We start from the raw sequence: 18,220 nt of genomic DNA on the forward strand, positions 1-18,220 counted from the left end.
GGTGAGGAAAAAAAGACCCGTCGCTGCACCTAGAATGAGAGAGAGAGAGATGTATCGAAAGCTGAGCAAACATCCTAGGCTGCCTGTAATTGAACTACTTAGCATCCTCCTTACACTCCCCCTCCATAGGCAGGATCGTCTTGTGGAAATGTTGCTTGAGGAAGTACAGAAGAAACCATTTAAATAAAAACGAAAGATAATAGTAAGCGTAAATATCAAGACGTTCCATAGTATATCAATCGTACAAGCATTGAACAGTGAGTGGTTTGCTGTGTCTAGGCCAATAAAAGGCGAAACTCAACCCTCTCTTTTAATATTTCATATATATATATCCACTGATCCCCATAGGCGGAAAAGGGAAGTGAGTATAAAGTAACATCATTATCATTCACCATCCATCTATCATCATCTATCATCTTTCATCATCTATAATCTATCATCAATCATCATCTAATCGCCTAGTCTTGATTGTTCAGAGCGGCACATGTCGATATCATTATCAGCTCTTGCCAACTTTCGGGTTCTTCGCCATTCTTCGAGATGCTCTGAATGAGAAGCCAGTCCACTCCTGGAGGTTGTCTTCCCTTTGCTTTTATTTTGTCTGCCTCTTCTTTTACCTCCCTGTACTGCTCCCTGCAAGATCGTCTTTGTAAGAGAAGATAATCCCACGATCATCTCTTTAGCTTACGTCTTTTCACTGAGGACAGGAGGTTAGGGTTGGGCGTAATTATCTCCCTTACTTCGTGCCTCCTCACTAGCGGGGTGACCTTTCCAGAAGATGCGGAAGATCCCCCTGTGCCATCTCATCTCCACGGACTGTATTCTCTTTTGAAAGTCTGCTGCCAAGGGTCGAAGTCTGCATGCACGTTGAAAGACGGAAACGACCAGGAAGCGAATTAGTCTGAAGTTGCAGAGGAGGGAGACGGTTTTATCTGTCCAGACGTGTTTGGGTCTGACTAGCAATGATGCTGTATGTGCTGTTTTAAAGAACATCTCTAGCTTTAAGTCTTATTCTGAGACAACCGACCTCAAGTATTTGAAACTGCGGACTGTCTCTAGCTTCTCCCCTTAACTTTGATGTCTTTGGTTTAGTGATGTTGGTCATCAGCGAGGATTTCCCTAAACAACTACTTTTTGCTCTGAACAAAAGCAGGTTGTAGGACAGGATACTTTGTCTAACATAATTAAAACGTCTTTTGTGTTCTGCCCTCTTCCTTTCCTCTGTATGAGAGAGAGTGAGTGTGTGAGTGGAGTGAGATGGATTGTGTGAGTTAGTGGGGCGAGATGGATTGTGTGCGCGCGAGCGTTTTGTGTGTGTTTATGTGTATTTGTGTTAATGAGAGCTTTTCTATTCACAAAAAAAATTCAGCTTTTATTAAACAGCAGGAAATCCAAGTCAACTCATTTCAAACTTGTGAGACATGCTAAAGGACAGCCCAGACTCATGGCCTACTTCACGATGCTTCAAGCCCGTAGAACATCAGACCCTCTGTGATGAACAGTTTCATTGCTTTGAGTTCGACCGGCGTGGCTGCATTTTCATCTAAATGCACAATTCATTTCATTGAATTATGAATTATTTCTCCTGGTGACACTTAGCTTGGATTACCTTCATTTTACCCCAACAAAGTACGCGAAAGCCCAGAAAAGGCACAACTTATTGCTTTAATCAGACCAAGCAAAGAGCATCGGTCTCTTGTCCAAACGCTATATTTTTTCAGTTGAATAAACCTGTCCTGGAACCGTGCTTTCACTAAAGAATTTTCTCATCTCTGGAAGAAAAAAAACTTTGCTGGCGTTTTGATCAAACACTGGGCTCGACTTGCTCTCAAAAAAGAATGGAGGCGACGTTTGGCAAATACATTTCTGTGCAGATCAATACAAACGGAAGACTTTGTGACCTGCTGGAAGATTCCTCTAATGACCTATTACCAAGGCACAGGGAGAGAGAGAGATGGAGGACAGAACGTGTTTTAAGCAGAGGGCCACAACGAGTGTGGAAAAAGTATATCGACCATGACATTGGTCCACGGTCCATGCAGTCCACGGCCCTATGTGTAAGCAGAATTCGAGAACATCTATGTTCTGGTCAGTAAAGATAGCCAATGTTTGTTGCTGTTTGTGGACTTGCTGCTCTCGCTGGTAATGAACAAGACGGTTGACGTGCTTTTGGATGTTTGAGTTCATGAAAACAAACTATCTTGTCTCAAGAATATAAGAACTCGACCAAAACATTCTTCAGAAGTAGAACGTCTGAAATCTGAAATCGAATGATTTGCGCAAATGTTTATTCTTTCTGCGTTTACACAGAGTTTCATGTGGGTCTTGTTTACAGACCTCGTTGCCAGTTCTAGTGTTGTTTGTCCTTCGTGCAGTTTTCACTTTGCCTGCATTTGTGTGTCTTCTTTTATTGTGTCCAGCTCCTCTTATTCATTAGCTTCTCTCCCCCATCTCTCCCTCTCTCTCTTTTCTTTCTCTCCCTCTCTACTTCGCTCCCTTCTTCTCTATTTTTATCAAGTTCTTTCTCTTCTTCCCTCTCTCTCTCTCTCCTTTAGCTCTGGCTCAGTGTGTTTGGGTGTGCGCGTGCGTGCATGAATGAAGACTTTCTCCTGAACGTGGTATACACCCAGCCTGTTTTTCTGGGATGCTTAAATGATTGCTAAATTGATCCTCTCAACTTTGTCTAGTCTTTATATTGAACACATTTGACCTAAGCGAGCACATGTTGGCACGGGTCTGCACTTGCCCACATAGAAGTGAAATCCTATACACAGTTCGACCCACAGGTCCTTCCTGCTGTCTGTCGATAAGAAGGTCCCGCTGCTTCCGGGTGTATAGATGCACGTGTGTATACATTGCCGTGCTGGTGATATCGCGGTGCTGTCCTCGGTGTCACCGTTATTCGTGCTGACATCACTGAAATGGTGTCTGAAACGGTTATTCTTCAAACAGCTTTGCTGGCTAAATCAGCTGAAATTTTTACTTTCTTAGGTCAGCGGTTTCTTGAAACTATCCCCAGTGAGTCCCCGGTGAACAAACTAGAAGCCACCTTGAAAGCTGCTTAAAAACATCCATGGCATCTTGACAGTTTATAGTCTTATAGTGTTCTGCAGGTGCTGACAGTGAAAATAAGGCTCGATAGACTCGTCAGCACTGAAACATTACTGTATTGTTGCATAGGTTCATAAAAGAGACCATGAGAAAAGCAAAGCATTATTGTGAGCAGAGTGCAAATAAAGTAATGAAAATGTTAAATGTTATTGTATAGTCAGCACATCACCGCGAATACGTTGCGTTTCTAAAGGTGAAAATGAAGTGAAAGTTCTGGATGTCTCTAGAAACATGAAAGTACAAGAACTAATGCTATGCAAGAACTATTGACCATAAACATACAATAAAAATACACAGCTTTCAAACTTGTCAAACTGAAAAAAACATATTTTGATGAGTACGAGCTTATTAAAAAAAAAAAAAAAAAAAAAGAAGAAGAAGCTCAGGACATCTTATGATTGTTTCACCTTTAGTAGAAAAGCGTTGGCGGCGAGTCTGACAAAGAGCGGAAAAGGTTAATCGTACCAGAGAACAATGGCTGCTCTCGACTCGCTTTTTTTTTCCTGTGAAGCCTACTTAAGGACACTAAAACACACAAACACACACACACGCACGCACACAGAGTATCCGTATTCATCTGTCCGCCTCATCACACTCCCTCCTCCTGTCTTCCTAATGATCACAGGTACCGGTCCATCCCCACTTTGCACCTGCGCGCCCCCTGTTGTTTATGACCAACAGTAAAGAGCTCCCTCTAGTTAGGCCAGCGATGATCAGTCTCTAAATTTCCATTAGCACGTGGTTTGTTTTCCACAACTTGTCACGACTTGATGAATGATTTTGTTAGAGTTCTAAAAATAACTGTGCATTTTTTTTTTTGTCCTGTGGTCTGAGGACGGGAATATATTCTCTGTATGGCGAAATGTTTGTTATAAACAGGCTGCAGTTGTTGTCTGTGTTAATTAATAGTAGAAGGCTGTTGTGCATGGCTTTGGTGTTGTTCGTGGTATGATGACCATGATAGGGTCGGCTTTCATATTCAAGTATGCAGCCTCCAAAGGTAAATTGTTGTTTATTGCCAGCAGCTTCTCGAGTGTCAGTGGTAATCTGAACTGACCAGGATAGTACGTCACACATAACTCAAAGCTCACGACAGCACGACTTGGGTTTTCCCCTTCTACTCCTCTCCCCACTTTGTTTTCATTTAGTTTCAATTTCTAAGATCATGCTGGCATGTGACGCAGTTAAAAGTAAGAATTTTGCAGTACACAGGTAGCAATCAGTAATGCATAGAAAGAAAGAAAAATAAATAAATAAAAGCAAAACAAAATGAACTAATTTCGCCTAGGCTGATAAGGACCCACAAATGTTAAAGGTGACCTTTGCCTGCAGTACACTGTGAAGAACAAATTACTTTCCAGACAGCTCCACTCCAGCTCCCATAACGAGACCATCCACAGAACATGCACCGGCGCCAGAGACAGGCTGAAGACGGGAAGGGTGGGAGGAGTAGAGCTGTGGGAGATGATCGATTGTGTCGTAAATATGATACGGCAATAATAGAGGGTGGGTTCCCTCTTTCACGACCCAATGCCCAGCACTGCTACTTCAACGGAGAGCCTTCCGCATGTGCAGTCGCTTTTAAATACGTGTGGCCGTTAAAGACAGAACAGAAAACTGTGCTCTGCACCACGAGGATGGCTACAAGCCGGAGGAATGGTTTTTGCAGAGAAACTCACGATCTGGAAGCCGTGGGACTGTAGCAAGCATAATGCAGGCACAAATATAATTACACCTTTCACAAAACATTATTTTAAACATGACAAATAGGATTTTTTGTTTAAGTTGTCGATATGCTTAAGGCCTCCTGTCGGTAGAAAGAATGGCGGATTCGTAGTCGTTACAAACATTATATTACAGCCGTTATTCTTGCATGACACACGAACGCAGAGCAAAGTGCACTGGCAGTAGTAACAGACAAGGAGACTTAAAGGCCTAGTATGGTGCAAATCAAATTTTTTTAACTCACTAGAGTGGGTTTGCCAGCAGGTACTATTTTCCTAAACTTTGGCGAATAACTCTCTTGAGATATATATATGTCTAAACTTTGAACAGAGAAAGGCCGTTTTCCATGGATTTGCTTTTTAAGATAGAGTCGCAACGTTTCCTGTAGGTCTGTCTCTCGAGAATGAATGGGGAACGCGGGGGGTAGGGGTGACATTTACACAGACTTAAAAAAAGTAACTTTACTTACTCATTCGAAGAAAAAACAAAACCTTCCCCACGCTAGACCTGTAACCTAGTTGCATGACAACTGAGATATCTACCCAAGGATTCCTACAGACCAAGTCTCAAGCTGTGCGATACCCAAACTAGCCAATGGGACGAAACTCTAGCACCTTGCCCTTCTCGGTGAGACAGTTTTGAAACCACCGCTAGAAAAAATATCTGCCCGAGGTCGGTCTAATGAAATTAGTATCGACCTAAACGGCGTTCGATTATTCCAGCCTCCATCTGTACATTGATTTTTGCAGCACGCAACATCTCTAAAAATAGGTTTTTAAAAACCGAGCATCTCTAGAACATCAGTTAGTTGTTCTGATTCTCAAAGATTTTCATTTTTGATTGGATGTCTTAAATTTTACTGAAAATGACGACGCAAAGCAAATAATCAAAACTTGCAGAACTTCTTTGTATAATCACAAAGTAGTGAAAGCTGGAATACCCTTCGTGGGGATTTCAACTTTTTAAAAACTGATCTTTGCAAAGCTTTTGATTTTTTTAAATCTATACCAAACCGACTTTATAAATCTGTACCTATTTGTGGCCGGTTAAAAACAACTCATTTTTACACTCTTGTTGTTTTCTTCCCTACATTTCATTCAGCTTGTTGTCCCTGTTGTTAGCCATCTTCTCCTATCAATTTGCAGTTTAATTATTCCAATCATGAATGAGGTACAGTGTGACTTTCACACAGAACTATTTCACAAAAGCCAATGATACTGAAAACTGACTTTTCTAAGTAGCTTTCTCTGGTTTTGGTCGTGTGAAGTCTAACTCCAACCGCTAGTGGTGTATGAGATGTTCCAAGATGTTCCAAAACAAAGGTTATCTTTTCATACAATAAATTTATTTAATTATTCGCATACAATACCTGGAGCTCTACCATGAAGAGCAACACAATGAGTTAAGCATAACCTGTGTGTGTGTTGACAAAAGCGAAAAACTGATCCCCTTTCCTTCAATTGCCCTTCCGATGCACGTGAATGTTCCAAGGCACAGAAAAAGATAGAATACAGAACTTTATTTCCGTTTTTGTTTTTTATTATTTTTGGAAAGGATATTTTTCTTTCGTTGGGATATCGCTTGAAATGATTTATCGTCATGTCAAGGCGTAATTTTTTTCTGTCCCCTTGCGATGGGTCCTCCTCTGGCCTCAGCTTACACACCTCTCTATCTTCTTCCACTTGATTTTTGAGGGAAAGGCTTTTGGACAGGAATCATTTCTTCCACAGTTCGATATTGATTCATGGGACCATTCAGTCCTATAGCAGTAGATTGTCGCCATTTATCATTTCATTCTGGAAGGTATCTAACTTCAAAGTTCTTGCTCGGCTACAACATGCACGTAACCACAGCAACCCCAGTGTCTGGATGCCCTCCTCAGTCAAAGAAACAATAACTAAGCTCGTGAAATTACTCAACACTTTCCGTCGTTGAAGGTTAATGGTTTCGAGATACGAAGTCATGCATTATAAACAACTTCTGATTTCGAAGGTTAATAGTTTCAAGATACAAAAATTTGTGATGTAAATAATTTCTTACATCGAGAGCAAACGGGTTTGAGAAATGAAGTCTTGCATTATGAACAATTTCTGACATCAACATGCCAGCGATTTCAAGTCTTGAATAATGATTTGTCCAAACGACCACGATAACCCCGTCTGCTGGAAATAATAGACTCTTTATCCCATTACTGCCCGCTTTCTACTCTCTCTCTATCTGCAAGCATCGTGGAAAGCTGTTTGGAGAAATTTTTCAAGTTGAACCTGGAAACCCCTCTTCCCCAATCTCGCGTCGTTAAGCTTCGGATCCAGAGATTGTATCAGTCTCCTCACAGAAAAAGCAAATGATAGCTCAATAGTTTGCCTTCATGTTGCTTTTTTATACTGTAATCTTTACATCAGTCAAGAATCCCTCTGCGTCTCCGACACGGAATATTTGAAATATCAGCAATATTTTTCTTGTTAGATGAAGATATGGTTGCTCATTAGCGTACCATTTAATTCCTCGACAGTCCGATAATGTGTTTTCGTTGTAGACCAGCTTACATCCAACCTGTCTAAAGAACTCCTTTTTACCAAGACGAGCAGGGGAAACGAACACCCAGTCCGCAAAGTTTACAAAAATGCGAAATGGCTTAATTAACTAAGTCAACCAAAAAGACGAAAGTTCAATGAGTAGCCTCTTGTAGGTCCTTATAAACATGTGAAGAAAACATGTGGCTTTTCGGAGGGAATTGACAGCTGGAAAGAGCATCGCCATCGTGCAGAATTTCCTAAGGTGTTTTTGATACATGTAGGTATTATGTGTGTGTCTGTAAGTGTGTGTGTCTGTAAGTGTGTGTGTGTGTGTTTGAGCACGAGAGATCATAGCTCTAATCCATACACCAAAGCATTAATTTTGATCTCTCGAGGTGGAGAACTGGAAAAAAACCAAAGGAGTTATCCAGAACAAACATACTAACACACAATTAATAAAGTTAGTCTTCAAACTTTAAAAGGTATACATGCTTAAATATGGAACACATTAATGGAACACACATAGCTGTACTCTGGTCTCTTCATTTCTGAGTTTCAATGTACAATGCCTACAATTTAGAGGACTTGACTTTACAGCTCATCAGCTCAATGAAGAGCCTCACATCACCCTGACATGGGCAAACCAAAATAAGGATGGTTGTTGAAATCGTTTTATATAGACTCTGCGACAAAGACTGTAACTGTCCAGCTCCGCACTGCCTCTCTTCTCATCTTACTGGAGTAACTGGCATCAGGTCAGGTCACGTGATTGGCGAGGTATTATGGACTGCCTTTTATTTCCTTCACCAAATCGCATTTGTCGGCTACGGGAGGTCGCACTGTATGTCCCGTTCCGTTGGCTTCGTGTCGGAATTCAAGCAATTTACGAATTTCCTTCCTGTGAGAATAATTGCAGACGTCATGAGGAGGCTGGCTTCTTACGAAAAATTCTGCATTTCCTCTCGAAAGGACCGAAGGTCTACGCTTCATCTCGATAGTCTCCTCCCTTTGATTTCCACTGCAAAGAAAATTGCAAAGTGCACACATTCTCGGCTTTATTGACGTTTTTCTCTGAAAGCTGACAGATTTGGGTTACACGACATAACCTGCTGGCGACTGGTGGAGAACGAACAAAAGCAAATGCAGCAGGGGGAGACGACTGCAATTAAGGGTTGGAAGGTCCATTGGCAGATTTGTTCCTTGGCAACTTGCAATCCAGAAAGAGAAAGAAAGAAAGAGCACAGCAGAAGAGAACAAGAAAGAAACTAAAATGAAAAAACAGAAAAAACCTGTCATTTCAATTACATGCAAACGTTCTTTCTTCTGAAATTTTGCTAATTAAACGAAATGTCAGACTCCTTCCTTTCTTGGCTGGCCGGAAGATTTCCACCTTTTCAATAAACTGATCTTTTGGCTTCTCATACTAACCTTTTCCTTCTTCATATGTCAGGTCCTGCCAGTGAATGGAAGACCAGCATGGGAGAAGTGACAATTCTCATTTGCCCACTGAAAAGTCTGAGGTCACGTTTTCCATTTTTGGGTTCGTGCTTTGAAGTTATGGCAGTTAGCTATGATTCTCGGTAGCATCCTGCCATACAAGCCTTGTCGTATCGACTTTTCTAGATGACTATTTGAGAAAGTTTGTAGATATCTTTACTTCAAGATTTCTGATGGGTTTTTATATCTATGCAGCGATGTTTGCTTTCATTTATAAAAAAAGTCTCATCGCTATTATCGCATATTTTGATGTTTATGTGACATCAAACTTCATGTAAGTGCAGTTTATTTTATTTTGCAGTCCACAGCGTTTTAGTCTTTTTGTTTCTGATAATTCTACCGTCATAGTCACAAAAAATTTAATTAAGCAATTTATTGATTATATAAAAATAGGGTGCAGCATGAATCAGGAAACCACACAAACGCCAAGTCTTAAACCTTAGATAATAATCAGCGCCAGAACTTTTATCTCATCAAACTCCACCAGCGACAGTTTCATTGTATTGAATTCACTTTTTCACTAGGGAAAAGACATAGCTTTCGCCTCAGATGATTCAAAAATACACAACTGTTCATTGGCTACTTGCATTTACAACTGTGTTGTGTCGTGCATTTCGCGAAATCTTGTATTCTACATCTGTTTCTTATTTTGTTGCACTGTGAACAGGTGAAGCTTGCTTCAGAACTTGTCAGATAAGTCAGCCTGTCGCATCCTGCTTCACAATAATTATGATGGCATCGGTAGATTTTTTAAAGACACCAGCAGCAGTCGTATGGGTTGAAGATGGACAGTAGCGGAAAACGAAGTGGCATCAGCTTTTGCAGCGAGTCATGACTAGAGTGGTTCAACAGAACCTGCGAATGTCAGAACGTGTTTCCCAACCTGCTCTAGTAAAATAGAATAAAGTGAGGCAGCGAGGGGCTTCGTAGCGAGAGTGGCTTCCTCCTCGGTAGAGACGAGGTCTGGAATATCGACAAAGCACCTCGCCGCATGATTGATCGCTAGATATAGACTGATAATGAACACTTGTGGCCCTATAACCTCCAATCCGATCCAAGCGAACAGGCACTTTGATTGATACAGGCAAGCAGCGGTCGACCATGGGGGTCTGGCTTTGAATGCAGGAAATGTCCATCACGGACTTTTTCGCCTCAGAAGCTGCTGCAAATTTAGTTTAGCAGTCAAAGCTGGGATGTGGGAGCTGTACCTAAGGTGAGGCAGAGAGAGAGAGTCACCGACATGTACAGGACTTGGCGTTTAGGGCCATGTCTCTTTTCAAGCTTTCAAAAAAAGCAAAACGACAGTGGAGGGAATGGGAAATTCTCGAAACTGAGGGCACCGATCAATCCTTTTCAAGCATTTTGTTTGCGTGGCGTGCGCACTCCCTAGCGCGTGTGTGTGTGTTTGCGTGCCTGAGTACGCGCGTGAGCGTGTGCGTATGCGTACGTGCGAGCGTGTAACTGAGTAAGCGCCAAAGATGTTTTGTTGTATTTCATAACTTTCTACTTTACATACGTATGCTTATGTTGCTGACACGATCGAAAGGATCCCTCAAATCACAAATACAAATATCGCATGTCAGCCATAGCTGACGTTTTTAAGCCATTATCGCGAGGATGCGGATTGTATATTCCTAGGTACCGCCCATATTTGCATTTACAACTGTGGGTGCGCCATAAAGGCTAGTCAGATGTCTTCTCTGTGTACGTGGCACCTGCTGCCTTGACTGGCGCACTGTGCCACTTCACAACATCGTGGTGGCGGCAAAGCAAACGACCCGTCACTGTCTTCGACTTGCTAATGGTAATGGATGACCTCCTTCGATGTAAAGGTTGGATTTAAAAGGACTCCAGCCGGTGTGTAGCGTGTGGCTTTTGATTACTTACTGAGGCCGTCAGCTGCGAGGTTTCAGTGAAATGCTGCAGACGGGCGATTCGAGAGAAATAAGGCAACACACCAGTTAGGCTATGATGGACGTGGTCTAGCAGAAAGAGAATGGAAATTGAGGGATAAGTCGAAAGCTTTCTCAAGCTCGCTGGACGAGTCTGGCCAGAGGAAAATCATGTTAACGCCGTAATGAGAACGTCCTCCTGGGAGAATGCAAAAGAGTGCGAATGGAGACAAAATTGATTTTTGGATTCAGACAAATGATCCCGTTGTCATTAGAGGTAAAAGTTTGAGAAGACTTGAGTGATATTTCGTCATGAAGTCTTTTTTACTGTTATTGTTATTCTGTTCCTGTTATTATTGGAGGTGTAATATCCGTTGAACCTTTAGAACTCCATAAACGTCTTGTGCAACGAGCAACCGGGTAGTTAATGTGCCCCCTACCCCGCTCACACTCCCGTGACACATTTATTTCCTAAATCTCATATACAGTCACACCCACTTTTTCAAAATCTGAAATTCGGTCAATACAAGTCGCCAACCGCTTCATCAAGACACCTTTATCTGCTACGATTGTGGGATATTTTTGCTGTATTTCCAATTTATCAATAACGAAAATAGAGATGACGCATGTGCCTTTAACGATGGGTTCTAGTCCTGTTCCATATGATTTCGATTTGAAAGGAACCAGCTCAAATGTGGCTATTTCGTAAATGTCATCATCATCATCATCATCAAACTCTTCGTGCATCAGGCTGCACATAAGGCCTCAACCAGAGTCCGCCACTGATGTCGATCGGCTCTAGGTGACCCCATGTCCAGCCCTTTCCTTTCATCTCCCTTTCCATCGTTCTTCTCCAAGTTTCCTTTGGGCGGCCTCGTTTTCTTCGGCCGTCTGGAGTCATTTAAATATTTAACAAACTAAAAACAATAAATCTCGTTATGTGTTATCAAAACACCTTGATCATTTGAATGTTTGAATCTGCTGCTGTCTTTTGGACAAAATTAATTCCATGTCACTGCCATAGCTCTTGACATCCTTCCCGTCCCAGTTGAAAAGGAATCCATCATCAAGTTTTGATGAGTATTTCCCAACTGTAAAATCGAACTCTTTCCTTGGCTTTTAAGATCTGCTTTCTTCGATGCAGGAGAAATTATAAAAGCTACTTTACGATCGGTTCATACGTCCATGATGATGTTTTCTTGCCAGCATTCTCTCCAACTGCCTTGCGGCTGCGCCGCAACTACACTGCTCTACTAGATGTCCATAATGTTCGACTTAGAATTCAAGTGCCATACAAGGATGAAAATAAAGACTTATTTGTATGCGTTCCCACACGAACAGGGTAACTTTAAGGGCCTGTTCCCTTGATTTTGATCTCGTAGTCCGAGTGTTTAGCCCCGAGGCCGATAACTGTCGTGACCGGTGGCTGTTGGCAACTAGTCCCTCCTCACTCGCGTCGTAGTGATGTGCCCATTAATATCACGTTGAATTTTCTATATTTTTAGATACGGTTATAGTCCAGATCTTGCTTTTAAGTATGTGGGCGCTTTATCTGATGGTGAAAAAAATGTATGATTTTTTTTCTTTTTCTGTTTTATTAAGTAACAGACCTCTAGCCGTGATGATTTAATTTGTCTTGTTGTGTGATCTGCTCAAAATACACTTGTGGAAAATGAATGTTTGGATACTTGTCAAGACTGGTAAAAAAACTTGCAAGCAATCCATCAGCAATTCTGACAGCTACTCGAGGTTAACTGTAAACAAGTTGTTCTACTTATAATTCTCACCTTAAGGGTTGCTCCATTTTCATTGAATCTGAGAAAGCTCGGTCAATATAACATAAGCTGAAGTATCACATATAATCACACATTACAGTCTGGCTGAGTGTGCAAGCACGCGTGTAGATGAGTGTGTGTTTGTGCATGAGTGCGTGTGATTGTACATTTCTGTGTGCGTGCGTGCGTGCATGTGTGTCTGTGAGAGTGTTTTTTTTCTATCGATGCGTGCGTGTGTGCATGTTTGTGTGTGTGTGTCCACCCACACAAGAAAGAGGAAGACAAGGCGCATCTTTATCTGCGTTCATCTCACCAGTCTCGTTTCCACCTCCCACCCAACTCCAGCTCCTTGAAGCTCCTTCACTGACTGACTGCTGGCTGCACAGCAGAATCAAGTGTGAGAATATATTTCATGAGGCGAGAGATAAAGGTTGCAACTAATCTCAACCGCACGGGTGGTCGAGGTCAATCGACTGCCAACGAAAACTTTTCTCCCATGAGCCCCCAGCAGGGGGGTTGGCGTGAGCAGGAAACATAAGACATTCTGAGCGGAATCTGCAGCAAGGAAAAGGGAAAGCGAGTTATTGCAGCGATATGGACAAACAGATTCAAACTGTATCGAAAGTAATTTCCTTCCTGGGAAAGCCGACATTCCTAGGAACACTCTGGTCATCGATCGCACGCAGCTCTCGGCACGGGGAGATAATGACCTCCTCACACCACAGACAGACAGACAGACAGACAGACTAGAATTTATTTCATTAATAAAAGAAAATAAATTTTAAAAAATCGCAGAAAGCTGAAAATTAATTCTGTGTTGCATACTGTAACCTTTCAAGCGCTTTTTTTTTTTTTTTTTTGGCTACTGAGAAAGCTTACATAGAAGCTTTTCTTTGTTCGATTCTTTGGCAGTTGTCAAGTATGCGTGCTGCTCTACACAGTCCGCCATCACGTCAGATGACACTGAATCATTTGGACACGAAATGCAAGTGGAAGCTAGTCACATAGCTAGAGGTTTCCTCGTTTACTTTTCTCTAAGCCTGTCTCTTTAACTTGTTATTGGAATTTGTTTTCTGGTTTATGCCAATAATATTTGTTCATGCTTAATTTGAACATACAAAATATTTTTTATTGGTTTGTCTGTACTTGCACCAAGCGTTTTGCTAATGGTTGGAGACTGAAAGTATAATTCTGTTGCAAAAGAAGCTGAGCTTTGAAAAGCTCTGGTTTACTTCTCATGATGGAAGAGGGTTTAGGTGACACTGAATGCTTAAAACACCACCTCTCCTTATTTTATCCCTCGTCGTGCCTTCCCCATCTATTTCTCTCTTATTTCTAGTTCAGCTTATGCAAATTTTAAGTTTTAAAATTAGCCATATTTTAAAAAGTTGTTGATGCCCATTTCATTCAAATGCAAGAATTACATTATTCTGTTCTGACGCTGCCAGAATCTTTTTTTTTTTAATTCTCTCTATCACACGCACGCACACAAAAACAAATATAAAAGAATTACAGAATATCAGAGTGTGTCGACAAATTGTGATTGATAGCTGAAGCTGACCTACAAAACCTTCAGCTGTAAAAAGATGTCAGCTGTAATCAAGAAGCACGAGGACGATCGGCTTCCAGAAAAGATTAAAACTGGCTAAATGTCACAGGAGAAAAATATCTCAGGTGTATCAGAAGAGGAAACATCTTTATGGGATCTACTATTGATCTTTGAAAACGAAAAAAAACACACACACAGTGAGATAGTCTTTTTGAGCCGTTGTTTGGCGAACTTCTGTTTCTCTTACAATTTCATTAACGGTATATAAAAACAAGGTTTTCTTGTCGGCGGGTAAAGTTCAAAGCACCGTAAGCTCTGTAAGATGATATGAAGAATAATAAGGATGAGGGGTTTTCACATGCCATTTTTTCAGGACTGGTAAGTCTAATTAAGAGGTTGAGACTGACGCTTCTGAGCAGACGACAGAAAATAATAATATACTTCAATACCAATGGTAACAACGGACGAAGAATCTCGTATTAGCAGACGAAGCTATGACATTTTGGTTAGAATGTGGATGTAAATGATCAAAGAAAAAGTAAATAACGGTAAACATCAGGAGAAATAAGACTTTTTAGTGCTCAATATCAGACTAGACCAAAGCGTGGAAGGGGAGGCTACCAAAAATTCTAAAACAAAATCGTGGTTGTCTCCCTGTAGTGAACTAGGTGGGATATGACAATGGTCTCCATCTGCAAATATCAGTGTGCTCCCGTGAAAAGGTATGTGTGCACATTACTATTTAAATGGAACCGTGTGATTTATATGTTGTCGTACGTGCGTGAGAGATTAGGAGAAAAGAAAAAGAAAAAGACTAGAAATGAGAGAAGAGAGATTCTTTGATGCTTCATTACCTATCGTCATTATGATCCTTGATTATTAGATGAACATTAACATGCATGTCATAATTTTTATCTAACTAGTGAATGATAGAACCACACAAGTAAAAGCGCAAAATCACAGTTTCACGTGAGTTCTCGAATTTAGATTATTTCGAAGTCACGATACCGCATTCATTTCCAGTAAGGACGGCAAAGTCAAATATGCGTTTCACTTCCAAATAATCCTCACAAAAAAATCCAACACCAAAGCAAAAACACAGCCATGAAGCTTGTAGACAAGGTGAACTCTTTGTAATCACCTTCGCAAAGAACTTTCAGATGAGACATCCACAGCGCCTGTGTGGGCACAGCTGCGATCTTGTGAAACACCACTGCACGCCATCTTTAAACGACACTGCTCTCCGAGTGTCATCTGCGCAGCGACAGCGACAACGCCATGGCGATGACAAGCATAAGCACGAAGACTCCCAACAAGGACAGCGACAGGATCGTCCGTGCTGAAAGTCTACAACACAAGATGGCCCGCCTCGCTCTGGAAGCGGTCATCGACCTCGTCATCGCACGCTGTTGCGCCACGGCCACGCGGAACAGAGGCGTTTCGGTTGTGTGCTGACCTTTGGTGCGGTTCAAGGTCGGCACCTGCGCCGGTCCTGTGCCCTTCATCTTGATCTGGACCAGGGGAGACACCGGGAACTCCGCCTGGCAGATCTTGCAGAAGGGCAACCGTGGCTGTTCTGAAGCGGTCGTCAATTGTATGTTGTTGTTGCTGTTGCTGCTGCTTTGTGTGTTTGTGGAAGCAAGCGTAACAGAGAAAACATTTTGCTGGCCGTGCTCAGAAACTCTCTTGCCCGCTTTGGGAACCTCTTTCAGTCGAGTCCTCTCGTGGGCGTCTATGTCCATCAAGTAGCTCTTGATGGCGCCACAGTAGTAACACCGTCTTTGCAAAGTTAAATCGTCCGTGGGTGACCCTTCTTCTTCGTCAGAGCAAGGACCGATGAAATCCAAGCCCAGTATCACTGGTGCAATGTTTTCTTTTCCTCCAGGATGGAAACGAAACACCTGCTTTCTTTTACTGACAAAGCAATCCTCCGCTTGCAGCTTACTGCAGCTGGCAACATATTTCAAACGACTGGAAATTTTGGCAGAATCATCGGGAACGACAGCGTTCAACCCAAGGTTTGGCTGGCTTTGGCATCGCTGTAAGACAACCTCCCTTTGCTTCTCCTGGCTGACGGTGTCACTAGATGGCGTCATTTCTTCATCATTCTTTCCAGTCTTCCCAGCGGTTACCACTTCTTGGATGAAAGCAGGTGTCATCATTCCTGGAACAAGAAATTTTTTAAAATAAAAATAGCTCTTTTTTCACCATCAAACGCTATCATGTAGCTTTCCATAACTTAATAAAGAATTTGTCTTCCGATTTCATGGCGTGTTTTTATTTTCTATTTGTTATATAGAAAATGAACAGTTTTCTAATGACAGGACAGGAGGGTCAAGGCGGGGTCATAACTGTGACCAGTGACACGGGACACGCTGGCTTGAACACACGGAGTAGAATAGTTTTAGTACCTGTGAACTTCCCTGACTCGGTCCAAGATCAAAGGGTGACCAGGGACGCCCCACAGGTAGGAAGAGCTATAGGCGACTCAGTCTTGGACTACGAGAGAAACATCACTTTCCTAATCTGCGAGATAGAAACTGGAAGTCCTTCTCGAGGAGACGTAATGAAGTTGTTTGCTGGACAGTATATGTATAGTCGGAAGTTTACGCCAGCGCGAAGTTAGACTTATAGTATTGATGTAAGTATAAAGAAATGAACTGTTACATTCTTTTGTTTCATATATATATATGATCTATTTTACTGATTTGGCGAATGTACATGTAGTGGGTGTTGTAATTAGGTGTGGTAGAATGCTTGTCAAGAGAGTTATCCATTGCGCGTCAGAGCACTCAACCGTTACAACTGGCCAGCCTGCCGAACCGTTACAACTGGCCAGCCTGCCGAACCGTTACAACTGGCCAGCACACACACTACCTTTACACTGCCGAACAACAGGTGGGTCTCCTGACGCACACAGACGTCCCGTGTGCACCTTTCCCGCGACAAGAGGCGCGGTTGCCAAAGCCTGGGCTCAGGCTATGATTTCACGGCGGTAGGCGTCAAGACGCAGCTCAGGTGTCTGTCCCCGGTACATACAAAAGGAACACCTTACACTCTCTAATGAGACGAAGACCTCTGTGCTGCAGGATGGGTATCGAAGGTGAGGGGCGGAGTGCTAAACACGTATCTGTAACAGGCGAGGCTGACGTCCACAGAGCAAGCCAGGACTTAATTTATTGCGAATCACGCAAGTTTCTCGTGCCATCAAGCACACGAGACCCGCGCGCCACATCAAAGCCTGTCAGACGTCACGTGAGGGGCTCGTTTGCATTGCTAAAGGGCAATGAAATGTGAAGGGAGCAGAGTAACGGGCCACGATAGGGCACTGGCCAACACTGTGGGTGGACGAGCACTCTCTTCTCTGTCACATACAACGCTCTGCAACTCTGTCACCTGTCGTCACGCCCCCTAAAATCTTCTCCTTATCCTGTACACTAGTATATATTTACAGGCCATTGCTAAATGGTGGTTTCTTAATTGATCACATACCTTCACATTCACTGTTTTATTGACAAGTGAAAACTTTTTATTATATATCTTTCCCACTCAGAACTGCACATGTCAGCAGGAAACGATTGCAATCGCTCGGTAACATAATAACGTTTGTTCTAATTAGGACTAAGCCTCCAGTAGAGCAGCTTAGTACCCGAGACCATAGCTATGAGAACTACGTATGACACAGCAGTCCTACCTCCAATAGTCTGGTGAAGCATACTTATATTCCTAATTACCTGTACTATCTTTATCTCTACAACATTTGCTCAGTCGACGGCAGTGTTTCATAAAATCCCGATAACTTTTCTACTTGAACTGCAATAAATCATCCCTCACTGTCTTTGCCATCTTTTCTTCATACTCCTCATTATAAACGCCTCATTATTGTCACATATTAATCTAATTAGGGCTAAAACAGCGCAACCATCCAGCCCCTCATCCAAGCAATGAACAAAGCAGAAAAACGACGAAAGAATGAACCATTCATAGTCACCTGCGATGAAGTCTTCAAGCCGATGCTGTCCACTGGATCTGGTAGAGAGAGAGAGAGCACAGTCTATTCAGTTCAAGGTACACGATCCATTCACGACTCGGTTCCCTGAAGGGTCTGTGTTTCTTTGTGGTTCATTCTGCTATAAACAGTCGACTCCGGTGACA

At 42.3% G+C, this 18,220-nt stretch overlaps 2 protein-coding genes across 7 annotated transcripts in view; one reads left to right on the top strand and one right to left on the bottom strand.

Moving 5' to 3' along the window:
• The window catches only part of LOC112564872, a 38,201-nt gene that overhangs the window by 4,493 nt on the left and 15,488 nt on the right, over nt 1-18,220 (top strand). For 2 of the 5 annotated variants that reach the window (XM_025239960.1, XM_025239961.1), the window contains exon 2: nt 13,429-13,501. The exons of the other annotated variants lie outside the window; for them this stretch is intronic. In XM_025239960.1, the coding sequence (XP_025095745.1) occupies nt 13,438-13,501 (64 nt within the window). In that variant the 5' untranslated portion in view covers nt 13,429-13,437. The remainder of the gene's footprint in view (nt 1-13,428; nt 13,502-18,220) is intronic. 5 annotated transcript variants of the gene reach the window in all.
• Nucleotides 13,959-18,190, bottom strand: LOC112564874. 2 transcript variants are annotated; one of them, XM_025239966.1, is made up of 2 exons: nt 18,057-18,190; nt 13,959-16,229 (listed from the first exon to the last, which is right to left on the bottom strand). In XM_025239966.1, exon 2 carries the CDS (start codon nt 16,225-16,227, stop codon nt 15,316-15,318), a length of 912 nt encoding a protein of 303 aa, XP_025095751.1. In that variant the 5' UTR covers nt 16,228-16,229; nt 18,057-18,190; the 3' UTR covers nt 13,959-15,315. The 2 variants fall into 2 exon arrangements, with proteins under 2 accessions (XP_025095751.1, XP_025095752.1); XM_025239967.1 differs by lacking the exon at nt 18,057-18,190 and adding an exon at nt 16,943-17,091.

This window comes from Pomacea canaliculata, linkage group LG5 (genome assembly GCF_003073045.1).
Source record: "Pomacea canaliculata isolate SZHN2017 linkage group LG5, ASM307304v1, whole genome shotgun sequence".
Classification (NCBI taxonomy): domain Eukaryota; kingdom Metazoa; phylum Mollusca; class Gastropoda; order Architaenioglossa; family Ampullariidae; genus Pomacea; species Pomacea canaliculata.

Coding starts and splice junctions, on each gene's coding strand:
- LOC112564874 (XM_025239966.1), bottom strand. CDS start 16,227: ATGATGACACCTGCTTTCATCCAAGAAGTGGTAACCGCTGGGAAGACT.